At 48.3% G+C, this 22,172-nt stretch overlaps 2 protein-coding genes across 9 annotated transcripts in view; one reads left to right on the plus strand and one right to left on the minus strand.

The window, feature by feature from the left end:
* Nucleotides 1-806: 806 nt before the first annotated feature.
* Nucleotides 807-4,379, minus strand: TDGF1 (teratocarcinoma-derived growth factor 1). The gene is made up of 6 exons (XM_044255290.1): nt 4,071-4,379; nt 3,208-3,260; nt 2,997-3,122; nt 2,460-2,574; nt 2,237-2,346; nt 807-1,130 (listed from the first exon to the last, which is right to left on the minus strand). The coding sequence occupies exons 1-6, from the start codon at nt 4,151-4,153 to the stop codon at nt 1,015-1,017; spliced, it is 603 nt and encodes a 200-aa protein (XP_044111225.1). The 5' UTR covers nt 4,154-4,379; the 3' UTR covers nt 807-1,014.
* A 3,182-nt stretch (nt 4,380-7,561) lies between these two features.
* LRRC2 (leucine rich repeat containing 2) overlaps nt 7,562-22,172 on the plus strand; it is a 48,390-nt gene continuing 33,779 nt past the window's right edge. Inside the window, exons 1-2 of one of the 8 annotated variants that reach the window (XM_044253724.1) lie at nt 13,030-13,252; nt 13,810-13,954. In XM_044253724.1, the coding sequence (XP_044109659.1) occupies nt 13,887-13,954 (68 nt within the window). In that variant the 5' untranslated portion in view covers nt 13,030-13,252; nt 13,810-13,886. Of the gene's footprint in view, nt 7,581-13,029; nt 13,253-13,809; nt 13,955-17,836; nt 17,857-22,172 lie in introns of those variants that run through there. The other 7 variants (XM_044253723.1, XM_044253725.1, XM_044253726.1 and 4 more) reach the window with 7 other exon arrangements.

Consider the following 22,172-nt stretch of genomic DNA (forward strand, 5'->3'; position numbering starts at 1 on the left):
TACTGAGGGTTGCTAGATGGGAGGGGATTGGAGGGTTGGGGTAACTGGGTGATGATGGCCATTGGGGAGGGCATGTGTTGTAATGAGCACTGGATATTGTAGAAGACTGATGAATCATAGACCTGTATTCCTAACACAAATAATACATTATGTGTTAATTAATTGAATTTAAATTAAAAAAAAATTGCCTTTCAACTTGGGTTTTTAACTTACTTCTTGGGTCCATCTCATCATTAACCAAGTAATTCATTTTATTTTTCTCAATCTCTCTCCCATTTGCTTCTTCTTTTCTACCAGTCTCCCTGGTGTGTGTACATACACACACACACCCACGCACTTCTAATACTCCGCATCCAGTCCCTCACCTCCAGAGGGACATTTGCCCTCTTGTCTGCTGTCTTTACAGATGGTCCCTTTCCTTTTACGGACAAGGTCTTAATTGATTTTGATCAACTCTAGTAAAATATTTAGCTTCAGTTCTGCATTAGGAGTAGTCTTTAATAATTTGAAGATAGAATCCAATTGTTTGAGGAAAATACTAAGAAACCCTTGGTAGAGTTAGCTGTATCAAGGAATGTAGACCTTGCTCACAGTGTAGATATGGCTTTTTTTTTTTTTTTTAAGATTTTATTTATTTGAGAGAGAGAGAGCAAGAGAGAGCACAAGGGGTGGGGAGAGGGAGATGGAGAGAGAAGCAGACTCCCCACTGTGCAGGGAGCCTGACACGGGGCTTGATCCCAGGCCTTGGCGATCATGACCTGAGCCAAAGGCAGATGTTTAACTGACTGAGCTACCGAGGCGCCCCTATGGCTGACTTTTTTTTAAGAGAAATTTTTTGGAGACAGCAGGGCAGAGGAAAGTAGTTGGTACTTGAAGAAAATATTAGGGACTATGATGAAAATCTATTCGTTAGGTCAAGGCAACTAACCAATGATCATCTCTGGGGACACGGGAGTGACAGCCTTTACAGGTTATGAAACTCGCATGACAAAATACTGCATATGCAAGTGTCCATTAACAGTAACTTTGTAGAGTGAGGCAGATGCCAGCCAGTGAGAAAGTGGTGCCCAAAGACAGTGTTAATTCTGGAGTCCTGGAGACCAGGACGTGCTCCTCCATCACACGACCATCTGAAAGGGAGGCACGCTTGGTCAGTAAAGGAAATCCCTCCAGCAGACCAGCCAAATATCAGTTGGGATTCAATATTTGATGAATTAAGAGTATGTTTACGGGATCAAGAGTACTGATCACTCGAAATTCAGACTCCCCTGAAAAAAATCTCTTTCAGCACAAGTCGCCATGGGCCTACTGTTCCCTTGGGTTCCCCCCGACACGTGCTCTCACACCTGGAAACTTACTCCAGCTGGTGACACATTTGATGACAGGGGAGCCACAGGACTTGCTCAGGTGACAACGAGGAGACAGCACATTTTTGGTCCCCAAGTTCCAGGAAGAAAATATGGCCTCCACCCCTGCAGTCAGGCCGTTCATACTTACCAAACGCCAATCCTGGGCCTGACAGCCAGGAGGCGCGTGGAAAAGCCACAGTCCTTGTGTGGGTCAGGGCTCCCATCTTGCACTCAAGAGAATCCTCTGCTTTCATTTAATATCTGGACTCGACCCTGGGCAGTGGCTAACATCCCGGGGGTCAGAACTCTGAGAGGCCTCTGCACTTGGGGAGGACCTAGAAATCTGGCTCAGGGTGGGGATCTCTGCCCTTCTTGCTACTGTTTCCCTCAAACCAGTAAGAACCCACAAGGTGACAAGGTTGAGATCCCTTGAGGACCCGTGAGGAAGCTCCTGAGGAATAGGAGGGGGCGGTCGAGCCTCTGGTGGAATTTAAGGGCAGGAGTTGGGAGTTGTTCACAGGGAGCTTATCTGGGTCACCCTGCCCAAAGGAAAGGAGAGCCCAAGAGCACCTCTTGGTGTTTAATAAGAGGCCAGCCTTTTTCTTGTTTGTTTTCCTTAGTAGTTCCCACACTGTAACGTGTCAAATAGCCTTGACATAACTCTCCACCTGGAAGGTGACATTTCTGAGGCAGTAAATCAGAGGGACGCCAGCGTGACCCGTGCCTACCCCCCCCACCCCCCAATCTGGAGCTCTCCGATGCTTTTACAAGCAGCCCTTCAGGGGCCAGGACCTAGCAAGCTGTGGGTAAGAGGACAGAGCCCCTTCACCAAGGGGCCCCAGGCAACTAACTAACTTGAAAGGACAGAGGAGGGGACTATGGCTTACCACAGCCTGGTAGGAATGTCTGCCGGAAGCAGTGGAGCCGGCCACGCCAGCATTTACACATGGAGCATCTCCTGGGCAGCCAGGTGTCATGGGGCACCGACTCACAGTTCCTGGGAAGGAACAGAGAAGGCGATGCATTTGGGTTTTGAACTCCCTTCTCTTTTCCTCTCCTCACCCCCTTCCACCCCCGCCACCATCCCCCCCACCCCCCACCGTGGCTTACTCTTTCCGGGAATCATGCTCACAGTTGCGGCCATAGAAGGAAGGTGGGCAGGCACAGAAGGACCCCAGCATGCAGGTGCCCCCATTCAGACAGCAAGTTCTGTTTAACTCCTTACCTGAAATGTAATTAGAGGTGGCTGAGGGGCGGTGGGGGACTGAAAAGTTAAAGCCCCTGGGAGCAATGGTTAATACAGGGCTAAGGGCTTGGTCTCCCCAGTGATCGGAGAGGTCTGCAGTCTTGTGAACTGCACAGAACGGCACTCTTGCTTTTTAGTGGAGCCTCTGAGCAGGGAAACTTTTTCATGCTCAGGCCAGGGGTGGTTCCCAGAGCCCCAGGAATCAGGAGGGAAACTGTGTGCGTCCCAGGGAGGTCAAATACACTCTGCTGGTCTAGGCTCCAGGGCCAAGCCCCAGTCCAACCATCTGCCCAACTCCCGAATCAGCTTGCCAACCAGGAGAAAGAGCATCAGAGAGAGAGGAAACAGGAAGGACCAGCATGGTCATAGCACGAGGTAGACCTAAGGGAGCTGGGTCTTACTATCCTGGATGCCTAAGGTCGGCACAAACGGGGAAGACCGGTGACGAGCCACAGGCTCCTCCCAGGACCGAACGCCGGCATCTCTTAAGGGCGGCTCTCTCCTCACAAGTTCACGGTGGCCCAACCCTTAACGACAAAAATCAACGGGTGGGTTCAGGATTTCAGGCCGGGTGAAAATTGCTGCTGATCAAAATAACAAAAAGTCTCTCACCGGCAACTAATTCCAGTTCAAACGCTTTGGAAATGGCCATGATCAGAATCACACTGGGAAGATGAAATCAGACACCCGTTAGCCAAACAAGATAAATAAAACCCTTTGCCTTAACAGAATTAACACCTCGGTCTTCCCAGCACAAGGACAAGACCGCAGACCATTAGGGAGAAATTGTAGAGCCCTATTTTTCTTTCTCCTTCCTTTCTTTTCAAATGGCTAACTCATGAAACAACATCAAGAGCAATGATGAGACTAAAAATCACCTAAAAGCTAATTTTTTTCAATGTTTCATGACTTCTTGGGCTCTGTCCTTCTAGAGCCATAATTTTAAGTCGGCGTAAATCTTTAAGCTTCGATTTCACAGAACACGTATTCTCCTGCACTTAGATTTCCTATAAGAATTTTGAAATGACCACATGACTGTCTCTGTAATCAGTGAATCACATTTTACAAACCATTTCAAATACACTAGTCGTTTAAAAGATTTTCAGGTTAAAACAATTCCTCCCATGACTCTTCACAGTTTTGCAAATACTGAATCTATGCCTTCAGACTTCTCAGAAGCAGATTTTTAATCTGGTTGTTGATATCGACCTTTTCTTACCCAAGAGAGGAAAACGCTAATCTGCTCCCGGGCAGTGCATTAACCCGACTGAAAATGTTAAAAGCCAATGGCAAAGCTGGATGGAACTCTTTTAAGTGTGAAGTTCCGGTTCTTTCGGGAGAAAACAGCATCCCTGTTGCCAGCCCTTTTTAAGTTTGGGCAAGATGAAGCCAAACAACAGAGAGGGGGTAGAACATTATTTCTGCAGGTGGCAAGTTCTAGTCATCAGAAGCTCACGTTCAAGACGGGTTCATACCTGCAGGAGAAGCGCTCCATCTTTCCGCCGTCCATAGCTCCTAACAAGTTAGGGGGAAAGAAGAAGGTCAGCATGGCTTTCATTCATGGTCGTTGCTAGAACACCCAAAGAAGAACATTAATTTCCTGAAGTGAAAATGGGAATTTAGAAAGAAAAGTATCCCCGATGAGAGATATGCTTTCCCCAAAAGGTCTTAGGAGGAGCGGGAGCCAGGATGTCTGGGAGACTGGGGGCTCATCACCGAGCTGGTCCTAAGGAATGCTTTGAGCTTAGCTGGGGAGCCAGGCCGGCTGGGGCCTCTCCTTCTTCACCAACCAGGCGGGCAGCGGGGAGGGCCCGCAGGTGGGCGGGGAGGGCCGGCAGGTGGGCGCGGAGGCGGAGACCCCCGCCCATCACCGTGCAGAGCCTCTCCTGGGCTGAGGTGAGGGCGGTGAAAGCCTTCTGACAAAGTGGGATGGAAAAGGCGGGGTCTTGTTAAACTGGTTAACTAGCCATAATGCCTCTATCATTAGTTGCCTCCTCAAAACAAAACAAAACAAAACAAATCGGATTTACTCTTAAAAAAAAAAAAAAAAAAAAAAAAAGCTTGGGGTGCCTAGGTGGCTCAGTCGTTAAGTGTCCGGTGTTCCCAGGTCCTGGGATTGAGCCCCACATCAGGCTCCCTGCTCAGTGGGAGGCCTGCTTCTCCCTCTCCCACTAAATAAAATCTTAAATTGAAAAAAAAAAAAAAAAAGCAAATCAATTGTTCTGTGCAGTTGGTAATTCCAGACTGGAGGAGTGATGGAAAGTGATTGCTTTTCTTTTTCTCTTTTTTCTTAAAGGATTTTATTTATTTATTTGTGTGAGGGAGAGAGCGAGCGAGTGAGCAGGAGCCGGGGGAGGGGCAGAGGGAGAGGGAGAAGCAGGCTCCCCACCAAACAGAGAGCCCTACACGGGCTCGATCCCAGGACGCTGGGCTGACGACTGAAGCCAAAGGCCGATGCTTTACCCACTGAGCCACCTAGGCACCCCGAAAGTGATTACTTTAATCAGGAAATCCTCAACACCACTGATGGGTCTCATCTCAAGGAGTTTGGTATTTTATTGCCGAGTTTTATTTGAAATTTCCTTTCATCTTTGTTTTTCCCGAAAAAGTTGTGTTGAGCCTAGCTCTTGACCCTGGGTGTCCTCAGGTGGCTGAGTTGGGCGTGTCTCCACCAGCCGGAGGAGAAAGACTAGGAAGCCCTCTGGGGTAAGTTCAGGATCGTCAGGGGGCCCTGGGGGTTCCTGAACCCCTGTGAGTGAGTGTAAATTCCAGGCGGGGCGAATTCCAAGTGGAGTCTCCGCCTGGCTCCCCAAGACACCGGAATTAACCCCCGATTCTGGGTCCTGTGTTATCCCACAAAATGTTATTTGGTGGTTCGTGGGAAGGCCCCCCCCCCGCCCAGGTTTCCGCTGGAGAGGCGCATCCGTGAGCTGGAGTCCCCACTGAGCGTCTCGGTGCTCCAGACGACATAATTTGCCCCAAGTCATGAGTAGTTTGAGGTATCACTTAATTCTAACTTCTAAAGGAAAAGCCTGGTGTTTACCCACTGCTGCTGGGCACACGGGTGTGAGGCTTTTCCGTGCTGATTTCACCCATCTCTGTCCATTGAGGTCACACCGTGGCAGAAAGGAACGGGCAGCATCTGGCCCTTCCATCGTCAGTGTCCCCCGTGTGCAGACCACGGGCCACAGGGGCTGAGAGGAGCCCTCGATGGCTTCCACATTGGCTTCTTGGGGGAGTTAAATTAAGAATAATTTTTACGGGGAGTAGGGCTCCATCAGAGCAAAGGTGGGGTGCATCCCACGTACTTTACTCTAGCAGCAGCCGGCGGCTGGGTTCGTGTTGAGCTTCAGCTCCTACTGTGGCCTTTTGACTTGTTAAAGTCTTCAGGTAGCGTGCTGATTTGCATCGGGAATCGGGAGCTTAGCTGGAAGTCCTGGAAGCTGGGTGTGGGGGAGGGCAGTGCATTAGAGAAGGCTAACCACCCAGCCCCAGCAACTGCAAAGAACCGGAGTGTGAAGAAAGTATAGTATCAACTTGCGTCCTGTTACCATGCTCTGCTGCATTGCCCTCTCCAGATACTGCCTTTTTTTTGTTTTTTGGGGGTGTAGATTGAAGGTCTGGGGCAATCCTGTGTTGGCCAGTGGTTTTCCCCTGTCTTTATCCCTCTCCTCGAGCCTCCCTGTTCCCCAAGATTCAACAATATTGGGGCGCCTGGGTGGCTCAGTGGGTTAAAGCCTCTGCCTTCGGTTCGGGTCATGATCCCGGGGTCCTCGGATCAAACCCCGCATCAGGCTCTCTGCTCAGCGGGGAGCCTGCTTCCTCCTCTCTCTCTGCCTGCCTCTCCGCCTACTTGTGATTTCTGTCAAATGAATAAAATAAAAAATCTTTTAAAAAAATTCAACAATATTGAAATTAAGTCAATTAATAACCCTACGTCAGCCTCTAAGTGTCTGAGGGAAAGGAAGAGTCAGTCACATGTCTTTCCCTTTAAGTCAAAAGCTAGAAATGACGAAACTTAACGAGGAAGGCACATCCAAAGCCGAGACAGGCTGTGAGTGAAGCCTTCTGTGTCAGTTAGCCAAGCTGTGAATGCAAAGGCAAAGTTCTTGAAGGAAATGAAAAGTGGGACACCAGGGGACACACAATGATAAGAAAGTCAAAAAGCCTTACTGCTGAGAGGCAGAAAGTTTCTCCAGCCAGCAAATTCCTAGCACTGGAATTGCGCGGTTGAAGGGTGGACACGGCCGAATCATTTTCCAAGAAGGGTGCACCAGTATCTACATTCCACTTCTCTCCCCCACCCCACATCCCTCTCCTAACCAGCTGGTTGCAAAAAGCATCTTAATTTTTGCTAATTCTGTATGTACAAATAGTATGTCCTCATTTGGATTTACACTGTTGCCTGGGCTTTATTGGATGTTGTATTTCTCTCTCTATGAGCTGGCATGAAAGAGTGCTTGGGGGAACTTGAAGTGGCTTCTTTTTTGTCATTTGCTCTGGGAAGCCCTTCCCCGGCTTCCGGTTCGCGGAGAGCCGCGTCCTGGCGCCCGCTGCTGGAGTTCACCTTATCTTATCAACACTGTATTGCAAACTGCTTGTTTTCCGGAATTTTGCCAACCCTCCCCCCCCTATGCCTTCTCCCCCAGACTAGGAGGTCCAGAAACCTGGTGTGCCGGATTTTGAGTTTCCCCAGCCTCCCGTGCTGTGTCTGCTGGGTGCTAATAGGAATCTGGCTGCCCATCCCTGGCTGACGGAAATGTCTTAGGCTCCATTTCTCCAAGAGGCGGGGTGCGCAGGACGAAGGCAAGGGCTTTGAGAGGCACCACAGGAAAACAACTGGCTTCCCCTATCTGAGCCAGGAAATACAACAAAGAATGCCCCTCCCCCCAAACAGTAAAGGAGAAAAAAAGAAATCCCAAGTGCTCCAAAGCTCCCTGATTCTGGGCATCTCCTTCAGAAGAACTCACCCTAGAGAAGACAAGGTAATCTTGCGCACTTACTGGAAAAGACTCATTGAGACTTTTAGACGTGGCTATGGTTTAGAATTCTTTCCTACCAGAACTTTTCCTCTAATCGTATTCAACAAATATTTACTGACTGGCTACTCCGGGCTGAGCACAGTGGGGGAGACAGGGATCTGGGACACCACTCCCTCCTGCCCCAAGACGAGCCCAGAAATCTATGCCAAGTGCCATTTTACTTTTATCAAAACTCCGCTGATGAGGAGGGAGCGGTCACTTCCGGAGGGCCCACTGACCAAGTCCTGGCTGCAGCAGACTGAGAGCTGGTTTTCACAAGACCTGGAGAACCTCATTTAAAAGTGCTTCTTAAGTGGATTTTGTATGGGATTGCATCCGGGCATTCTTCACAGCTCTCAATGGTTTTGAAATGGATTCAGAGCAAGTGGAAGTCCAAGGCTGAAATGCAAATCCCAAGTGGTATCAGAAATCAATTACAGTGAGGCTTCCTGTATGCAGACGCCCCGGGGAAACTTTGAAGCTGTGCCCCACCCTGGAGAGCCCTGAGCCAGGCTGCCCTTCCGAGTTATGCCACGATGATAATCCGTGGATGTTGCGTTGAGCCACTTACCTCTGTGAGAATTTGTTACCCAGCAATGTAGAACGAATGCAAACACTTTGGAACTTTTTTTTTTTTTTAATTGGAGTATATCATGCACTCATAAAAATGTACAAATAACAAGGGTTGTAGCTTAAAAACTATTCCAGGGCGCCTGGATGGCTCAGTGGGTTAAGCCGCTGCCTTCGGCTCAGGTCATGATCTCAGGGTCCTGGGATTGAGTCCCGCATCAGGCTCTCTGCTCAGCAGGGAGACTGCTTCCTCCTCTCTCTCTCTGCCTGCCTCTCTGCCCACTTGTAATCTCTCTCTGTCAAATAAATAAATAAAAATCTTAAAAAAAAAAAAAAAAAAAAAACTATTCCAAAGTACCACATAACCACCACCCAGGTCAAGAATAAGAATACTGGGGCGCCTGGGTGGCTCAGTCATTAAGCCTTTGGCTCAAGTCATGATCCCAGGGTCCTGGGATCAAGCCCCGCATTGGGCTTCCTGCTCAGCGGGAAACCTGCTTCTCCCTCTCCCACTCCCCCTACTTGTATTCCCTCTCTCGCTGTGTCTTCTATCAAATAAATAAATTAAATTAAAAAAAAATCCTCTTAAAGAAAAAAAGAATAAGAATATTGCTAGAACCCCAGATGTCCACCTCTCACTTCTCCAAGCTAACTACTTTTCTTATTTCTAATGCTATAGTCTGGTTTCTCCATGGTTTGGAACTTTATCTAATCCCAAGTGTGTGTGTGTGTGTGTGTGTGTGTGTGTATCTTCTCTCTGCTCAGCGTTACGCTGGGGGGAGCCATCCATGTCATTGGTAGAAATTTGCTCCTCTTCACGGCTCTGTGGTGCCCATTGCATTGAATCTACCCAAGGACTCAGCACCACTTTATCGGAAAGAGCATTCTTAATCACTGCTCTACAATGCCCTTTTTCATCAAGAATCATTTGTTCGCAGGTTGTGGGGTTGTTTTTTTGTTTTTTTTAAAATATCTCATTCGGTTGCCTTAATCTGTTTGATTAGACCCTTTGTCTCTTCTTGTAGAACACACACACACACACACACACACACACACATTACTCACCAAAAACATGATTCTACATGTAGACAATCCAAAGGACTCTAAAGATAAACTATGGGACTTGAGGAGTGTTCTGAGCGTAACTGGTATTGTCCTGAAATTTATTAAGTCCTAATCCCTAGAACCTCAGAAATGACTGTTGGAGATAGGGCCTTCAATGAGGTAGTTAAGGTAAAATTAGCTCATGTGGGTGGACACATGATGGATGTCCTCGTTAAGGAGAGGAGATGAGGACTAAGCCTTGTGCATGCACAGGGAAGACCATGTGAGGACCCAGGGAGAAGATGCCCACCTGTAAGCCAAGAAGACAGGACGCAGAAGAAACCAAACCTTCTGACACCTTGATCTTGAACCTCTGGCCTCCCGAAATGTAAGAAAAGAAATGTCTGTTGTTGAAGCCCCTAGGTCTGTGGTATTTGCTATGCAGCACTAGCCAATTTACATAGCAAGTAAATTTCACAAGGGGACTGGAAGCAAGGTCAACAATGAGAGACGTCTGCCCCCTGGAAGAGGGCGCCCCACTCGACCGTGCCAGCAATTTGATCTTGGACTTCCAGCTTCCAGAGCCATGAGACTATAACCCACCCCGTGTACAGTACCTTATTATAGCACCCTGAATGGATGGAGAGAGTATGTGAACAGGCACACTGCTGGTGAATCGGACTGTGAAAGGCCACAGGGGAATTAATCAGAAAGACTGCATGGGACACTGAGCAGACTAGCTAGTCCAGAACTGGATCCCTTCAGTTAGAGCAAGCCTACAGTGAATCCAAGATTTTAATAACAGGGGGGAAAAAAAGTGTCATTTATTTTCCATCTCAATTTCTGGGTATGTATTTCTCCTTATCCGCTCATGAAAATCACCAGGTCGGAGGTCTTATTTCATCTTTAGATAAGCCATTCAGGGTTTCCTGAGTGCTTTTTCCCCAGAGCTCTATACAGGTGCAGGGGTTGTTTGACAAAGATTTGTCACTGATGTGGACTTCGTTTATGAAGCATTTTTTGGGGGGTGCTCCTTGTGTCCATGTTCCAGGTCACACTGTGCCAGACTGATGCCAACACCCAAGGCCATGTTTCTTGGAGTTTCTCAACAAATATGTTGAAGGCGGGTGGAAGGAGGAAGGTGAGCGCATATCCCTGGGCACATTTAACCTGCTTTAAAGAAGTTACTAAGCCTCAGCTTCATTATCCTGCCTTATCCTCCCACATTGGGAATAGGAACACCTGCCCCTCAAGAGATGCTCTACTACAGACTTCTTTTTTTTTTTAATGGCGAATTTTACGTTGTGTGTGTGTGCGTCTGTGTGTGTATGTGTTTAAAGATTTTATTTATTTATTTGACAGAGACAGAGAGAGAAGGAATACAAGCAGGAGGAGTGGAAATGGGAGAGGGAGAAGCAGGCTTCCCGCTGAGCAAAGAGCCCGATGTGGGGCTCGATCCCAGGACCCTGGGATCATGACCTTAGCCAAAGGCAGACGCCGAACGACTGAGCCATCCAGGTGCCCCAAGATGCTCTAGTACATATTTCTTATATTTGATAAGATATCTTATATCTTATTATTACATAAATATTAGATAAACACTTACTATAGTTCCAGCACATTTAGGCATTTGACAAATGTCACTGCCTTTTTATACATCTCTTTCCCTCCTGAAGCAGGTCAAGCAATGCTCATTCATTCATTCGTTACTCTTACCATGTGCCAGGCAACAGACTTGGGATGACCACCAAGATTTAAAGAAACTACGCTGCCTATCCTCAGACCGTTACAGTCAAGAGGAAATATACACGTAATTAAGTGCGTTTCATCAGTGTTAGCGGGTCTGTGTAGATGATGGCGCAGCAGCAAAAGAAGGAAGGGGTCACTTTCCCAGAGGAGAGGAGTCAGAGTGGGGAACAGGTACAAAAACTGGACTGGGGCTGGCTGAAGGAGGGCACAAAAGTGTGATGGACAGGCTGGTGGCCTGTGAGCCCTGGTGACCAGCAGGGGGCGGGCTCTGGGGTAAGGGCAGGGGGCCCTGGAGGGCGGGTCCTGGAGACCCAGCACACCAAGAATTTTGCCTTTTAACGTAGCACTATGAAGAATCCAGCAGGAGAGTGACCTGGGCAGGTCTGCGTGTTTGGGAAGATCTCTCTGGAGTCCGAGGGACATAATGCTGGTACAGAAGCTGGAGGCAACTGTTGAAACAGGGCAGGAGGGGAGCGGCTAGAGCAGTGGGTACAAGGGCCAGACAGGTGGAATCTGGAGGCTCTACAGAGATTGAGTAGGAGGAGGGAGTAGTGACTCGCTCTGAGGGCAATGTGCATTTTCTAGTTTCCTAAGGGCTTAGAAAAAAAGAGAACCATGTATTTAAAAAAAAAGCACAAACAGGCTTCTGGATGCAGCATGGTATCTCAGGGAGGTCACTGGTGTTCCCAGGTTCACCTGAGAACAGGGAGTCCTCGGGCCTCCTAGCCTGCTCTGTGTAACAGATGGAGCAACGCCTTTCTGTCGGTGTGGTGGCCAGCGTATGTGATGAGGTAACAGAAAATGCTGAATGTCATTTCCGCGTTGTTAGGGACAGTGGTACCTTTTATCTCCTGTTTTGTTTCTGGTATTTTTCAAGGTTAGATATGTCATAAAGCACCCAGAACTGTGCCCAGGATTTAAGAGGCACACAAAAAGTGTGAGCAATGATTCATGGTGTGTGTGTGTGTGTGTGTGTGTGTGTTTGTGTGTGTGTTTTATGGTTTTTTGTTTGTTTTTTGTTTTGTTTTGACTTTGTGTGTATTTCATTTTAATCTTACAAGGATAGTACCAAAATTAAAAAAAAAAAAAAAAAGAAACGAAGAAAATTAAACAAAAGTAGTTCCATCTCCAATTGCACCAGCCCACACGAAGAGCTTCCAGTGGGAATTTTAAGATCGGCATTCTTGATGATTTCAGTTTGGTTGAGTGGGAATGACCAGCGCATCCATGGTTTCCCAGTAGAGGCAGGTCACCGGCAAAATTGTCCTCCAGGGGGCGCGGGTGAGCATCACGGCCAGACTGCCTGGGGACCACAGGGATGTGTGGTCCGCGTGCTGGATACAGATGCCGCTACTCCCAGCGGCGGTCCTGGCACCGACGGGCGTTCTGCCCTCCTAAAGTTGAATAACTGTATTTGCGAAGAGGTTTGGCCTCCTCCCAGGGAAAAACTCCTGGCACTTGGTCTCAGAGCAAGTGCCACATTCTGATTCTGGGTTCTTAGCCCTCTCCGTGGCCCATCTTGATGGTGAGGGGAACAGCCACCAGGATGGCCCACTGGGGTCACCCACGTCTAGGGTCCGTGACTCAGGGAGTGCTGCCCAATGGAAATGCCATACCAGCCCCCCTGTGTGAGTTTAAAAGGTTCTGGCTAGTCACGGTAGCAAAGGAGAGAATTGGGTAAAATTAACTTTTCATAATATATTTCGACAGCACCCAATGTATACCCCAAATAGTATCATTTGTCCATGGAGTTAATGTAAGTGACTGTAAGATGGGGGCAGGGCAGCCTTCCCTGGCCTGGGCCACTGTGCTGGGGGCTTTCAGTGGCACCTGCCAAGCGGTAAGGCAGGGCCCTCCCCAGGCGCTCCTTCTTCAGCGGGAAGCATTTGGGAACGGTCACGGAGGTAGGGTGAATCAGTCTATAACATTTTGGGTTTTTCATTCTTCTATCATTAGATCACCGTGACGACAGGCGTGTGACACCAGGGATTTACTTGGAAGAAGGCTTTGCGGTGCGTGTGACTCAGAGTTCCCACAGGCATCTGAGGCTCAGAATGGCTGTGAGGCGAGCACTTGGGCCTGCGGCTGTCTGGGCCTGTTTGTGTGTGGGGCCCCCTCAGATTGGAGGCAAACTTGGGGGCCCTCCCCGGAGAGACCAAAGCTGTGGACAAAGCTGTTGAGAGGCTTCAAGGCCCGCTAGAGGGGACGTGAGTGAAAAAGCGGCCGGCTCTGAGGAAGCAGCGTGGTAGTAAGACTGTGTAAGAGCTGGGGAGGTAAGGGGACCCTGGGGGGCAAAGACCACAGGGCAGAGTCCTACCTGCTGCCCCAGGGGAAGGCAGAAACGACAACTTCGTTCTTTCTTTTTTCTTTTTAAAGATTTTATTTACTTATTTGAGAGAGACAGAGAGAGCATGAATGGGGGGAGGGGAGAAGTAGATCCCCGCTGAGCAGGGAGCCTGACGTAGGACTCGACCCCAGGAGGCTGGGATAGTGACCCAAGCCGAAGGCAGAGGCTTAACTGACTGAGACACTCGGGCACACGCCTACCTACATTCCTTCCTTCCTCTTCATCTCTCTCCTCTTCTCCTTCTCCGTCTCCTCCTTCTCCTTCTTCAGAATTTATCTTATTATTTTTTTAAGATTTTATTTATTTGACAGACAGAGACCACAAAAATGCAGGGAGGCAGCAGAGAGAGAGAGAGGGGTAAGCAGGCTCCCCGCTGAGCACAGAGTCCGATGCGGGGCTCGATCCCAGGACCCTGGGATCACGACCTAAGCCAAAGGCAGAGGCCTTAACCCGCTGAGCCACCCAGACGCCCCTCTTCTTCAGATTTTAGTAAATAATCTCTACACCCAAGGAGGGGCTTGAGCTTACAACACCGAGGTCAAGAGTCACATGTTCTGCAGATGGAGCCAGCCGGGCGCCCCTGGAAGTTCTTTCTGGACACAGCCAAGAGATGCAGCATCTGCACACAGTAAGTTTAATACAATAATAACAATTCCTTGTATTAACATAAGTACATTGTGTATTTTAAAATACTTCCTGATTCACATCCCTGCCTGTGAATCGGAAGAGACTGTGGAGTATGCTGAACTAGGATCACTGGACTTCACCCCAGACTGATTGAGTCAGAACATCTTAGGGGGAGAGGGCTCCACTGGGGCCATGCCCATGAGGAGCCAGTGTTGGGTACCACTGTCCCAGACTCTGCTAATTCCAGGTCCTTAAGGCCCCTTGTGCTGGGGTTCCTGGACCAGCAGCCTTGGCATCACCTGGAGCTTGTTAGGGAGACAGACTCTGGGCCCCTCCCTGGACTCCTGGGTCAGATTCTGCACTTACTAAGATCCTGGGGGTTGCCAGATAAAACACAGGACTCCCAGGAATATTGAAATTCCAGATAAACCACAAATAATTTTTAAGTATGACTCATACATTATTGGGAACATACTTATATTGAAAAATCACTTGCGGTTTATCTGAAATTCAGATGTAACTGAAAGTATTTTTATTTGCTAAGTTTCTCAGTTTTATTTGGGAGCTCACTGCAGACCGAGGAGCCTGGGCTGAACAAGGACCTCCTTCTCTAACCCTGGCCTCATACAGGATGCCCATTGTATTTGAATGTATTGGTGGGGGAAATATTTTTCCACTTAAATATGATTGAGCTTTTGAATAGTTAGCCCTCTCATAAATTGAAAATGTATTTAAGACGTGTCTGACCTGAAACTGCCTTTTTAATTTATATTCTTTGGTTCAGAGCACCATAAACAAAACAAAACAAAGACCAAACGAAAACAATTACTAAATAGGAAACTCAGATTATGTAGGAAAAAAATACTATTCAAATTCAAGTAATAAAAAGCACATGCAATACTTTAGAGGTAGGACTTCATACTGTCCCAGAGATATATTTGATTCCCATCAACTTGGTGTACAATTTAAAATGATAATTTATCAAAAAAAATTTTTGCCTATAAAAATAAAAAAAAACTTATTTAAAAAAATTAATGCCAGTATAGGTAACTTGTGGTGTTCTATTAGGTTCAGGTGTATGACATGGTGATTCGGTCCTTCCATAGGTCGCCCAGTGTTCATCCCAACAAGTGCGCTCCATAAACCCCATCCCGTATTTCACCCACTCCCCAACCCACCTCCCCCTGGTAACCAGCAGTTTATTCTCTGTAGTTAAGAGTCTATTTCTTGGTTTGTTTTTCCTCTCTTTTTTCCTTTGCTTGTTTGTCTTGTTTCTTAAATTCCACGTGAGTGACATCATATGGTATTTGATGGACTTATTTCGCTTAGCATTTTACTTTCTTGTTCCTTCCATGTCATTGCAAATGGCGAGGTGGTTTTTTTTTTTTGTTTGTTTGTTTTTAAATTTATTTATTTGACAGAGAGAGATCACAAGTAGGCAGAGAGGCAGGCAGAGAGAGAGAGAGAGGAGGAAGCAGGCTCCCTGCCGAGCAGAGAGCCCGATGTGGGACTCGATCCCAGGACCCTGAGATCATGACCTGAGCCGAAGGCAGCGGCTTAACCCACTGAGCCACCCAGGCGCCCTGTTTGTTTGTTTTTTAATGGCTGAATAAAATGCACGCTTAGGCTGGTTCCATATCTTGGCTATTGTAAATAATGCTGCTATGAAGGTAGGGGTGCATGTATCCCTTTGAATTAGTGGTTTCGTCTTTTTTTTTTTGTAAATACCCAGTAGTGTGATTACTGGATTGTAGGGATTGTAGGGTAGTTCTAGTTTTAATTTTTTTTGCAGAAACTCCATACTGTTTTTCACAGTGGCCGCCCAACTTTGCATTCCCACCAACAGCGCACGAGGGTTCCTTTTCCTCCACATTCTCACCAACACTGGAGGTTTCCTGTGTTTTTTATTTTAGCCATTCTGACAGGTGTGAGATCTCATTGTTGTTTTGATTTGCATTTCTCTGTTGATGAGCGATGTTGAACATCTTTTCATGTGTCTGTTGGCCATCTGGATGTCTTCTTTGGAAAAATATCTGTTCTTGTCTTCTGCCCATTTTTAATTGGATTGTTTTTTTTTTTGGGTGTTGAATTGTTTCAGTTCTTTATATATTTTGGGTACTAACCCTTTATCTGATATGTCATTTGCAGATATCTTCTCCCATTTTATAGGCTGCCTTTTAGTTCTTTGATCGTCTCCTTCACTGTGTAGAAGCTTTTCATTTTGATTTGGCTCCCATAGTTTATTTTTGCTTTTGTTTTTCTAGCCTCAGAAGACCTATCTAGAAAAAAACATTGCTATGGCTGGTGTCAGAGACATTACTGCCTGTGTTCTTTTCTAGGATCTTTATGCTTTCAGGTCTCACATTTAGGTCTTTAATCCATTCTGAGTTTATTTTTATGTGTGGTGTGAAAAAGGGGTCCAGTTTCATTCTTTTGCTCACTTATTCTTTGATCATATGTAGCTGATCCGTTCTCCCAGTACTATTTGTTGAAGAGACTTTTTCCCATTGCATATTCTTTACTGCTTTGCTGAAAATTGATTGACCGTATAATTGTGGGTTTATTGCTGGGTTTTCTGTTCTGTTCCGTTGATCTATGTGTCTGGTTTTGTGCCAGTACCATACTGTTGTTGTTGTTTTTCTAGTACCATACTGTTTTGATCACTACAGCTTTGTAATATGACTTGAGGTCTGGGAGTGCGATGCCTCCGGCATTGCTTTCCTTTTTTCACAGTTGCTTTGGCTATTTGCAGTCTTTCGTGGTTCCATATACATTTTAGGATTGTTTGTTATAGTTCTGTGAAAAATGCTCTTGGTATTTTGATAGGGATTACATTAATAAAATGGTAATAATCACAAATGGCAACACATAGAACACAGTACCTTCAAAATCCAACTATTTTGTAGCTAGAGTTGTTATGTCTATGTCAGACAAAGGGTGTTTTTCTGTTTAGGGTGAAGGCATATGAAGAGTCTGTTGCCCATAAGCGGGGGTGGTTGTAAGGATCCTCTTGGAAGAGGCAGGGGTGGGGGTTGGGTGGAGGATGTGGATGGGGGGATGCAGTGAGGTGGGAGCAATTCCTGATTAACTGATTGTCAGATTGTCACAGTGTTGGCTATCAGCAAAGCATCTTTGCCTAATTAGTAAAAATCACTAAAAAGAACCTAAATTCACATATATTTTAGGAACTTTAAAAGAAGCAAGGTGAAGGCACCTGGGTGGCTAAACTACCTTTGGCTCTGGTCATGATCCTGGGGTCCTGGGATCATGAGTCGTGTCAGGCTCCCTGCTCAGTGGGGAGTCTGCACCTTCCTCTGCCCCCCCCCCATGCACACACTCTCTCTCTCATGGGCGCTCTCTCTCATTCTCTCTCTTTCAAATAAATACATAAAATCTTTAAAAAAAAAAAAAAGAAAAGAAAAGAAAAACAAGGTGAAATCCAGACCTGTGATAGCCATAGCTTCCAACATTGAAAACAGTTTTGCATTTGCGGGGTCATACAGCATTCTGATGCTGCTTTTCCCGTGGTTCTTTGCTCGGAGTGCAGAGAACACGGGGCCCTTTCCCCTCTCTGGCCTATTTTATTCCACATGCTTCTGGACGGCCTGCGTGAAAAGGGAGGTACAGTCATCCCGGGTTGTTGGGCTCACATTGGCCAGCTTGTCGTTTGCCCCGTGCCAAGCCCTCCCCTTCGAAATGTGTTTTGTCTCATGCCGGGCTGAGTCACATAGAATAGATAGATAGTTTATCAGCACATGTCCTACAGATCATATTATCAGCTGACAAATATAGCCCGTTAGCACACAGGCCAGGAGGCTCCAGTGTGTGGCGGCCGTGTCTCTGCAACCCAGATTCCACCAGGCAGGCAGCGGTCAGGGGGCTGGGGCTGCCGCACAGTCACGGGTAGGTGGCCGTCGTGGGGGTTGGGACGTGGCAGGGGCAAGTGACCCTCGGCTCCTGAGACTGGGGGATATTGGGGGGTGCTGGGAGGGAGGGGGCTTGTGGCACCTGCTAGGAGGTTGGGAGGCAGCTCCTCCTTGTTTATCTCTTTCCCACCGTGCCATGGCAGGACAGGGGCAGACACCCCCAGTGGGACACTACTGGGGGAGGATCATGCATTTATCCACATTTTAGGGCAAGAACCAGAATTGAATGGAGAAGGAGAGAATGTGGCTAGGGCAGGTGATCCCCCCTCAAGGCTATGCTGGGGGCAGGGGGTTCCCCGAGATTCCTGCTCCTGGTTAGTGGGCGCCCCCTGCCAAGTACACTGCCCTGGTGCCCAAAGCTGGGCTCAAGGATTTCTGGTCCAAAGCTTTGTCTCTGGGAAATAAATCAACTTTGTTTGTGTCTTGGGTGCCCTGGAAGGGATGATTGACATCTGCAGGGGAAGTCTTTTACTTCTGGGACTGTCTCACCCCCCTGGGGAGAGAGTGAGGGTAGGAAAGTGCTCAGACACCCAGGGGAGAATCATCTGGCTTTGTAAGCAGCGCAGCCGCGCCCCTGTGACTGTTTTCCTCCAAATCCTCTCCGGGAACTCAGGGCCTGGTGCGATCTGGCAGAGAACCTGTGCTAACTGTGCCCGGGACAGAAGAAGCCTCAGGTACTCATATCTTCCATTTCACTTCGTGACGATGTCTGTCTTCATTTCTTTTCTTCTTTTCTTTCGATAAATGCTTTACTAGGTGCCAGGGACTATCTTAAGCACTTGACACAAATTATCACACGTGACCCTGTCCCCAGTCCTCTGAGCGGGGTGCTGCTGTCACACCCATGTTCAGATGAGTACACGGGGGCACAGAGAGGATAGGTGACCATCTCAGGGACACGCAGCTTTAAGTGGAGGAGGCTGGACTCCAGCCCCTGGCAGGTGGACTCTGAGAAGGTCCTCCTAATCCCTTCCCCAGCCTCTGCCTCCCAGCCAGGATTTTCTAGTTTAACAAATTACCATGAAAACAATGGGTGTTCCCAGGGAAACTCTGAACTTGCGACAGAAAATGTAATTTAATTTAGAATTTGGCTGCAATGTCGTGACTATACCGACCTCCCTTGAGTATTTAGTCTTTAATAACCCTATTGTTTCTATCAGAAAACTTCCTCTGTGTTCTGGCTCTGGGGTCCAGGCAGCGGCCTTATGTGAGGGGCGAATGGGATTTGTGCATCGTGAAAGCCCCTTGTGGGCCATGTCTTTGTTTCCTCTGTACACCGGTGTCACCAGGAATCTCCATGATTATAGACACTCCCTTAGTTCCAGCAAGGCTGGTGATGGGTGGTTATTCACGTGGGGGCTGTGCTGGGAAGAATGCTCTGGAAAGCCTGGAGCTGGTCTTCCCAGAGGAAAGAGAGGCCCTGGGGGTTCTGATGAGCAGGTGGGGACCGTAGGGTTAGGCCTCTCTCCCATGGATGTTCAGATGACCAACTGCTCCAACCTCAGCTCTGTCCCTCAGACTGTGCATGCAGTGTGCCCTCCGCCTGGACACCACCCCCTTGCTGCCGTCCCTCTCCCAGCCTGGGCAAGGAGGCGCCCAGAATGGCTGGGCACCTGTATTGTGGGGTTAGTTGGGTCTTCTCCCCCAGATCCTTTGTACCTTAGACTGTCAGAGATGTGAGCCCCGTACACAGTCTCCCACCCGCCTCTGCCCAGTCTGCCATTTGACCAGAAAGGGGAGGATGAGGTGACCAGAAAGTGCCCCTCCCGCCTGGAACCCTGGCATTCATCTTCTGAGTGGGGACGAGTGCTCTGGTGCCAGGGGACATGTTTTTCCAGTCATGCCCTCTGGCTCGGACAGTGGATGGCTCCATAAAAGGGATTCCAATGTACCTGGGTTGTAGAGGGAGTGTGAACAAGTATTCAAGCAAATTCTGCATGGACAGTCCCTTTCCCCTTCCCCAGGGTCCCTGTGGGACCCTCCAGAACCCTCTTCTCCACACACACTTGAGGGCATCCCTCCTCTTCTGACCCCACAGCCTGTTCCGCCTCCATGATCAAATCCACACGCAGTACTGAAATGTATCTCTGTGAGCATCTGTTCTCTCCAGATGGAGAGCCCAGGGGCAGGGACATTCATCCTTCTGCATTTGATGAGTGCCCATAATGTCAGTTATTTGGGTTCCCAGGAATCAAAGAACAGAGATGCACACCAAGTAAACTGGCCCCACATACAGGGTTTCTCTGTTGAGGTCCAGAAGCAGGAGCCTGTCTACATTCCCTCCAGGGCTGCCGTCTGTCACCATCTGCCCCTGGTGACCACTCAGTGTGAGTGGCTGACTCCCATCCTACGTCTGGGGCTTCTCAGGTGGCTGCCTCTGTCGGTGAACCATGGCCCTTCTTTTCACAGTCCACGGTCAAATTATAATTAAACCAATGAGCAAATAGTTCAACTTTTATTATGTGCTGTGAAGTGAATTAGCAGTAGTCTGAGAGATAAATAATCTGAGAGATAAAATAACGGGGGGATCTACTTTAGGTGAAGAGGCCGTGAAGGCTGTGCTGAGGAGAGAAGACTGAAGCTGAGTCTGGGAACATGGGGTGCAGGGATGCTAGGCAGATGGGGGAAGAGGGTCTAGGCAGAGGGCATAGTGTGTGCAGTGTCTGAGGTAAGAAAAAGTACGGGGTGGGTGAGGCACTGAGGAGGAGAGTGCTCAAGGGCGGTTCATGCCAGAGTCTGACCCGGGCCCTGGGATCTCCCCCTCACCTGGGAGAGAAGTCTTTGGAGCGCTTGATCCACGCAGTGGCAGGATCTCATTCTCGGCAGAAAATGACTCTCACTGTTGTGTGGCAAATGGATTGGACGTGGGTGAGTGGGAAGTCAGGACACCAGCTGTGAGGCTTCTGCACGCCTGAGGCCAGCTGGGGCACTAACTGGTGGTGAGAAATGCGTGCCCTCTAAGACTTGGGTGATACATTGGGCTTGCAAACAAGCGAGCATGTTTGTGTACATGGTCTTGCTCCCAGGGTGGGCAGGGTAAAGAAGTGGAAGGCAGAAAGGAGTGACCTCCAGGTAAGGACAGAGTCAAGGTGAAGAATTGAGGCAGCCAGGAATGGTTAGATTCTAAGGGAGGAACTCTGGAAGGAATTGTGTTTCTCTGAGATATGCGTGAGACATCCAAGTAGGCATGTCAAGGAGACGACTAGATGTGGACACCAGAGGTTGCTACACATTGAGACTGAGTCTTATTTTACTCTCCACTGTGTTAATGATTTATTACTACATAACAAATCACCCCTGACCCTTACAGCTTAATACAACAAACATATTTTGTCACAGTCTCTGAACGTTGGGAATAGCTTAGCTGAGTGGTCCTGCCTCAGGGTCTGCTGAGATGACTTTTGGGGCTGTTACCATCTGAAGGCTCAACCGGGGCTGGAAGATCTGCTTTTAGACAGCTTCCGCTCACGTGGCTGCTGGCAGGAGGACTCTGTTCCTCTCCGTAAGAAGCTTCTTGCACAGGGCTGCTTGAACCTCCTCATGACACAGTGGCCGGCCCAAAAGAGAGAGGAGTGCTTGGTGGGACTTGGTCACGGAAGCCGCACACCATCACTTTTACCACACTTTATTCGTTAGAAGTGAGTCACTGAATTCAACCCATGCTCAAGGGGGAAGGAATTAAGTTCTACACTCTTAAAGGAAAGAATATAAAGGAACGTTTGGATACAATTTTAAAGCCATCATATCCACAAAGCAAAATCTAGTTTATTGTTCACAAAAGCTGGGATGCGCCACACAGGACTGGCTGGTGTATTTGTAAGGCGGGGGGCACCGCTGGAAGGGGCTAGCGTTGTGAGCTGTGGAGATCAAGTTGGAGACCCAACCTCCCCCACCCCCACCTTCTCCTCCACTCTCAGTGTCTGTCTGCTGGGCCAGCTGTATCTTGCTATTGCCCAAGGCCCACGCTGGTTGCTCTCTACATGTTGGACACTCTGCTGTGGGGAGTGACTGGGCACCAAGCAATGGAATCTTTGCTCGGGAGTTGGTGACTTAGCAAACCCACTTAGCCTTGAGCCAGCTACCCATCTGGAGCTGGCAGGAGATGAGAACACACACACCGGTATCTGAGTGTCACCGGGACAGAGAGTGAAACTGATTACAGCAGCTCCCCATTCCCAGTCCCTCTGTGTGCTGACCTGCCGGGCCTTTTCCTCTTGGGCCAGTCACTCTTGTCCTGAGAATGTCTCTAGCAGGTGGCAACCCAGCACAAAGTGGAGAAGCAGGCTCAGGGCT

The sequence above is a fragment of the Neovison vison genome, chromosome 6, assembly GCF_020171115.1.
Source record: "Neovison vison isolate M4711 chromosome 6, ASM_NN_V1, whole genome shotgun sequence".
Taxonomy (NCBI): domain Eukaryota; kingdom Metazoa; phylum Chordata; class Mammalia; order Carnivora; family Mustelidae; genus Neogale; species Neogale vison.

Bases quoted from the DNA above. Each gene is read 5' to 3' on its own strand.
- TDGF1 (XM_044255290.1), bottom strand. From the start codon at position 4,153: ATGAAAGCCATGCTGACCTTCTTCTTTCCCCCTAACTTGTTAGGAGCT. The intron at 3,123-3,207 runs GTGAGAGACTTT...TTTGTCGTTAAG, and splicing joins TGAACTGGAATTAGTTGCCG to GGTTGGGCCACCGTGAACTT. The intron at 2,347-2,459 runs GTAAGCCACGGT...GTTCCTTCCCAG, and splicing joins GAGCATGATTCCCGGAAAGA to GAACTGTGAGTCGGTGCCCC.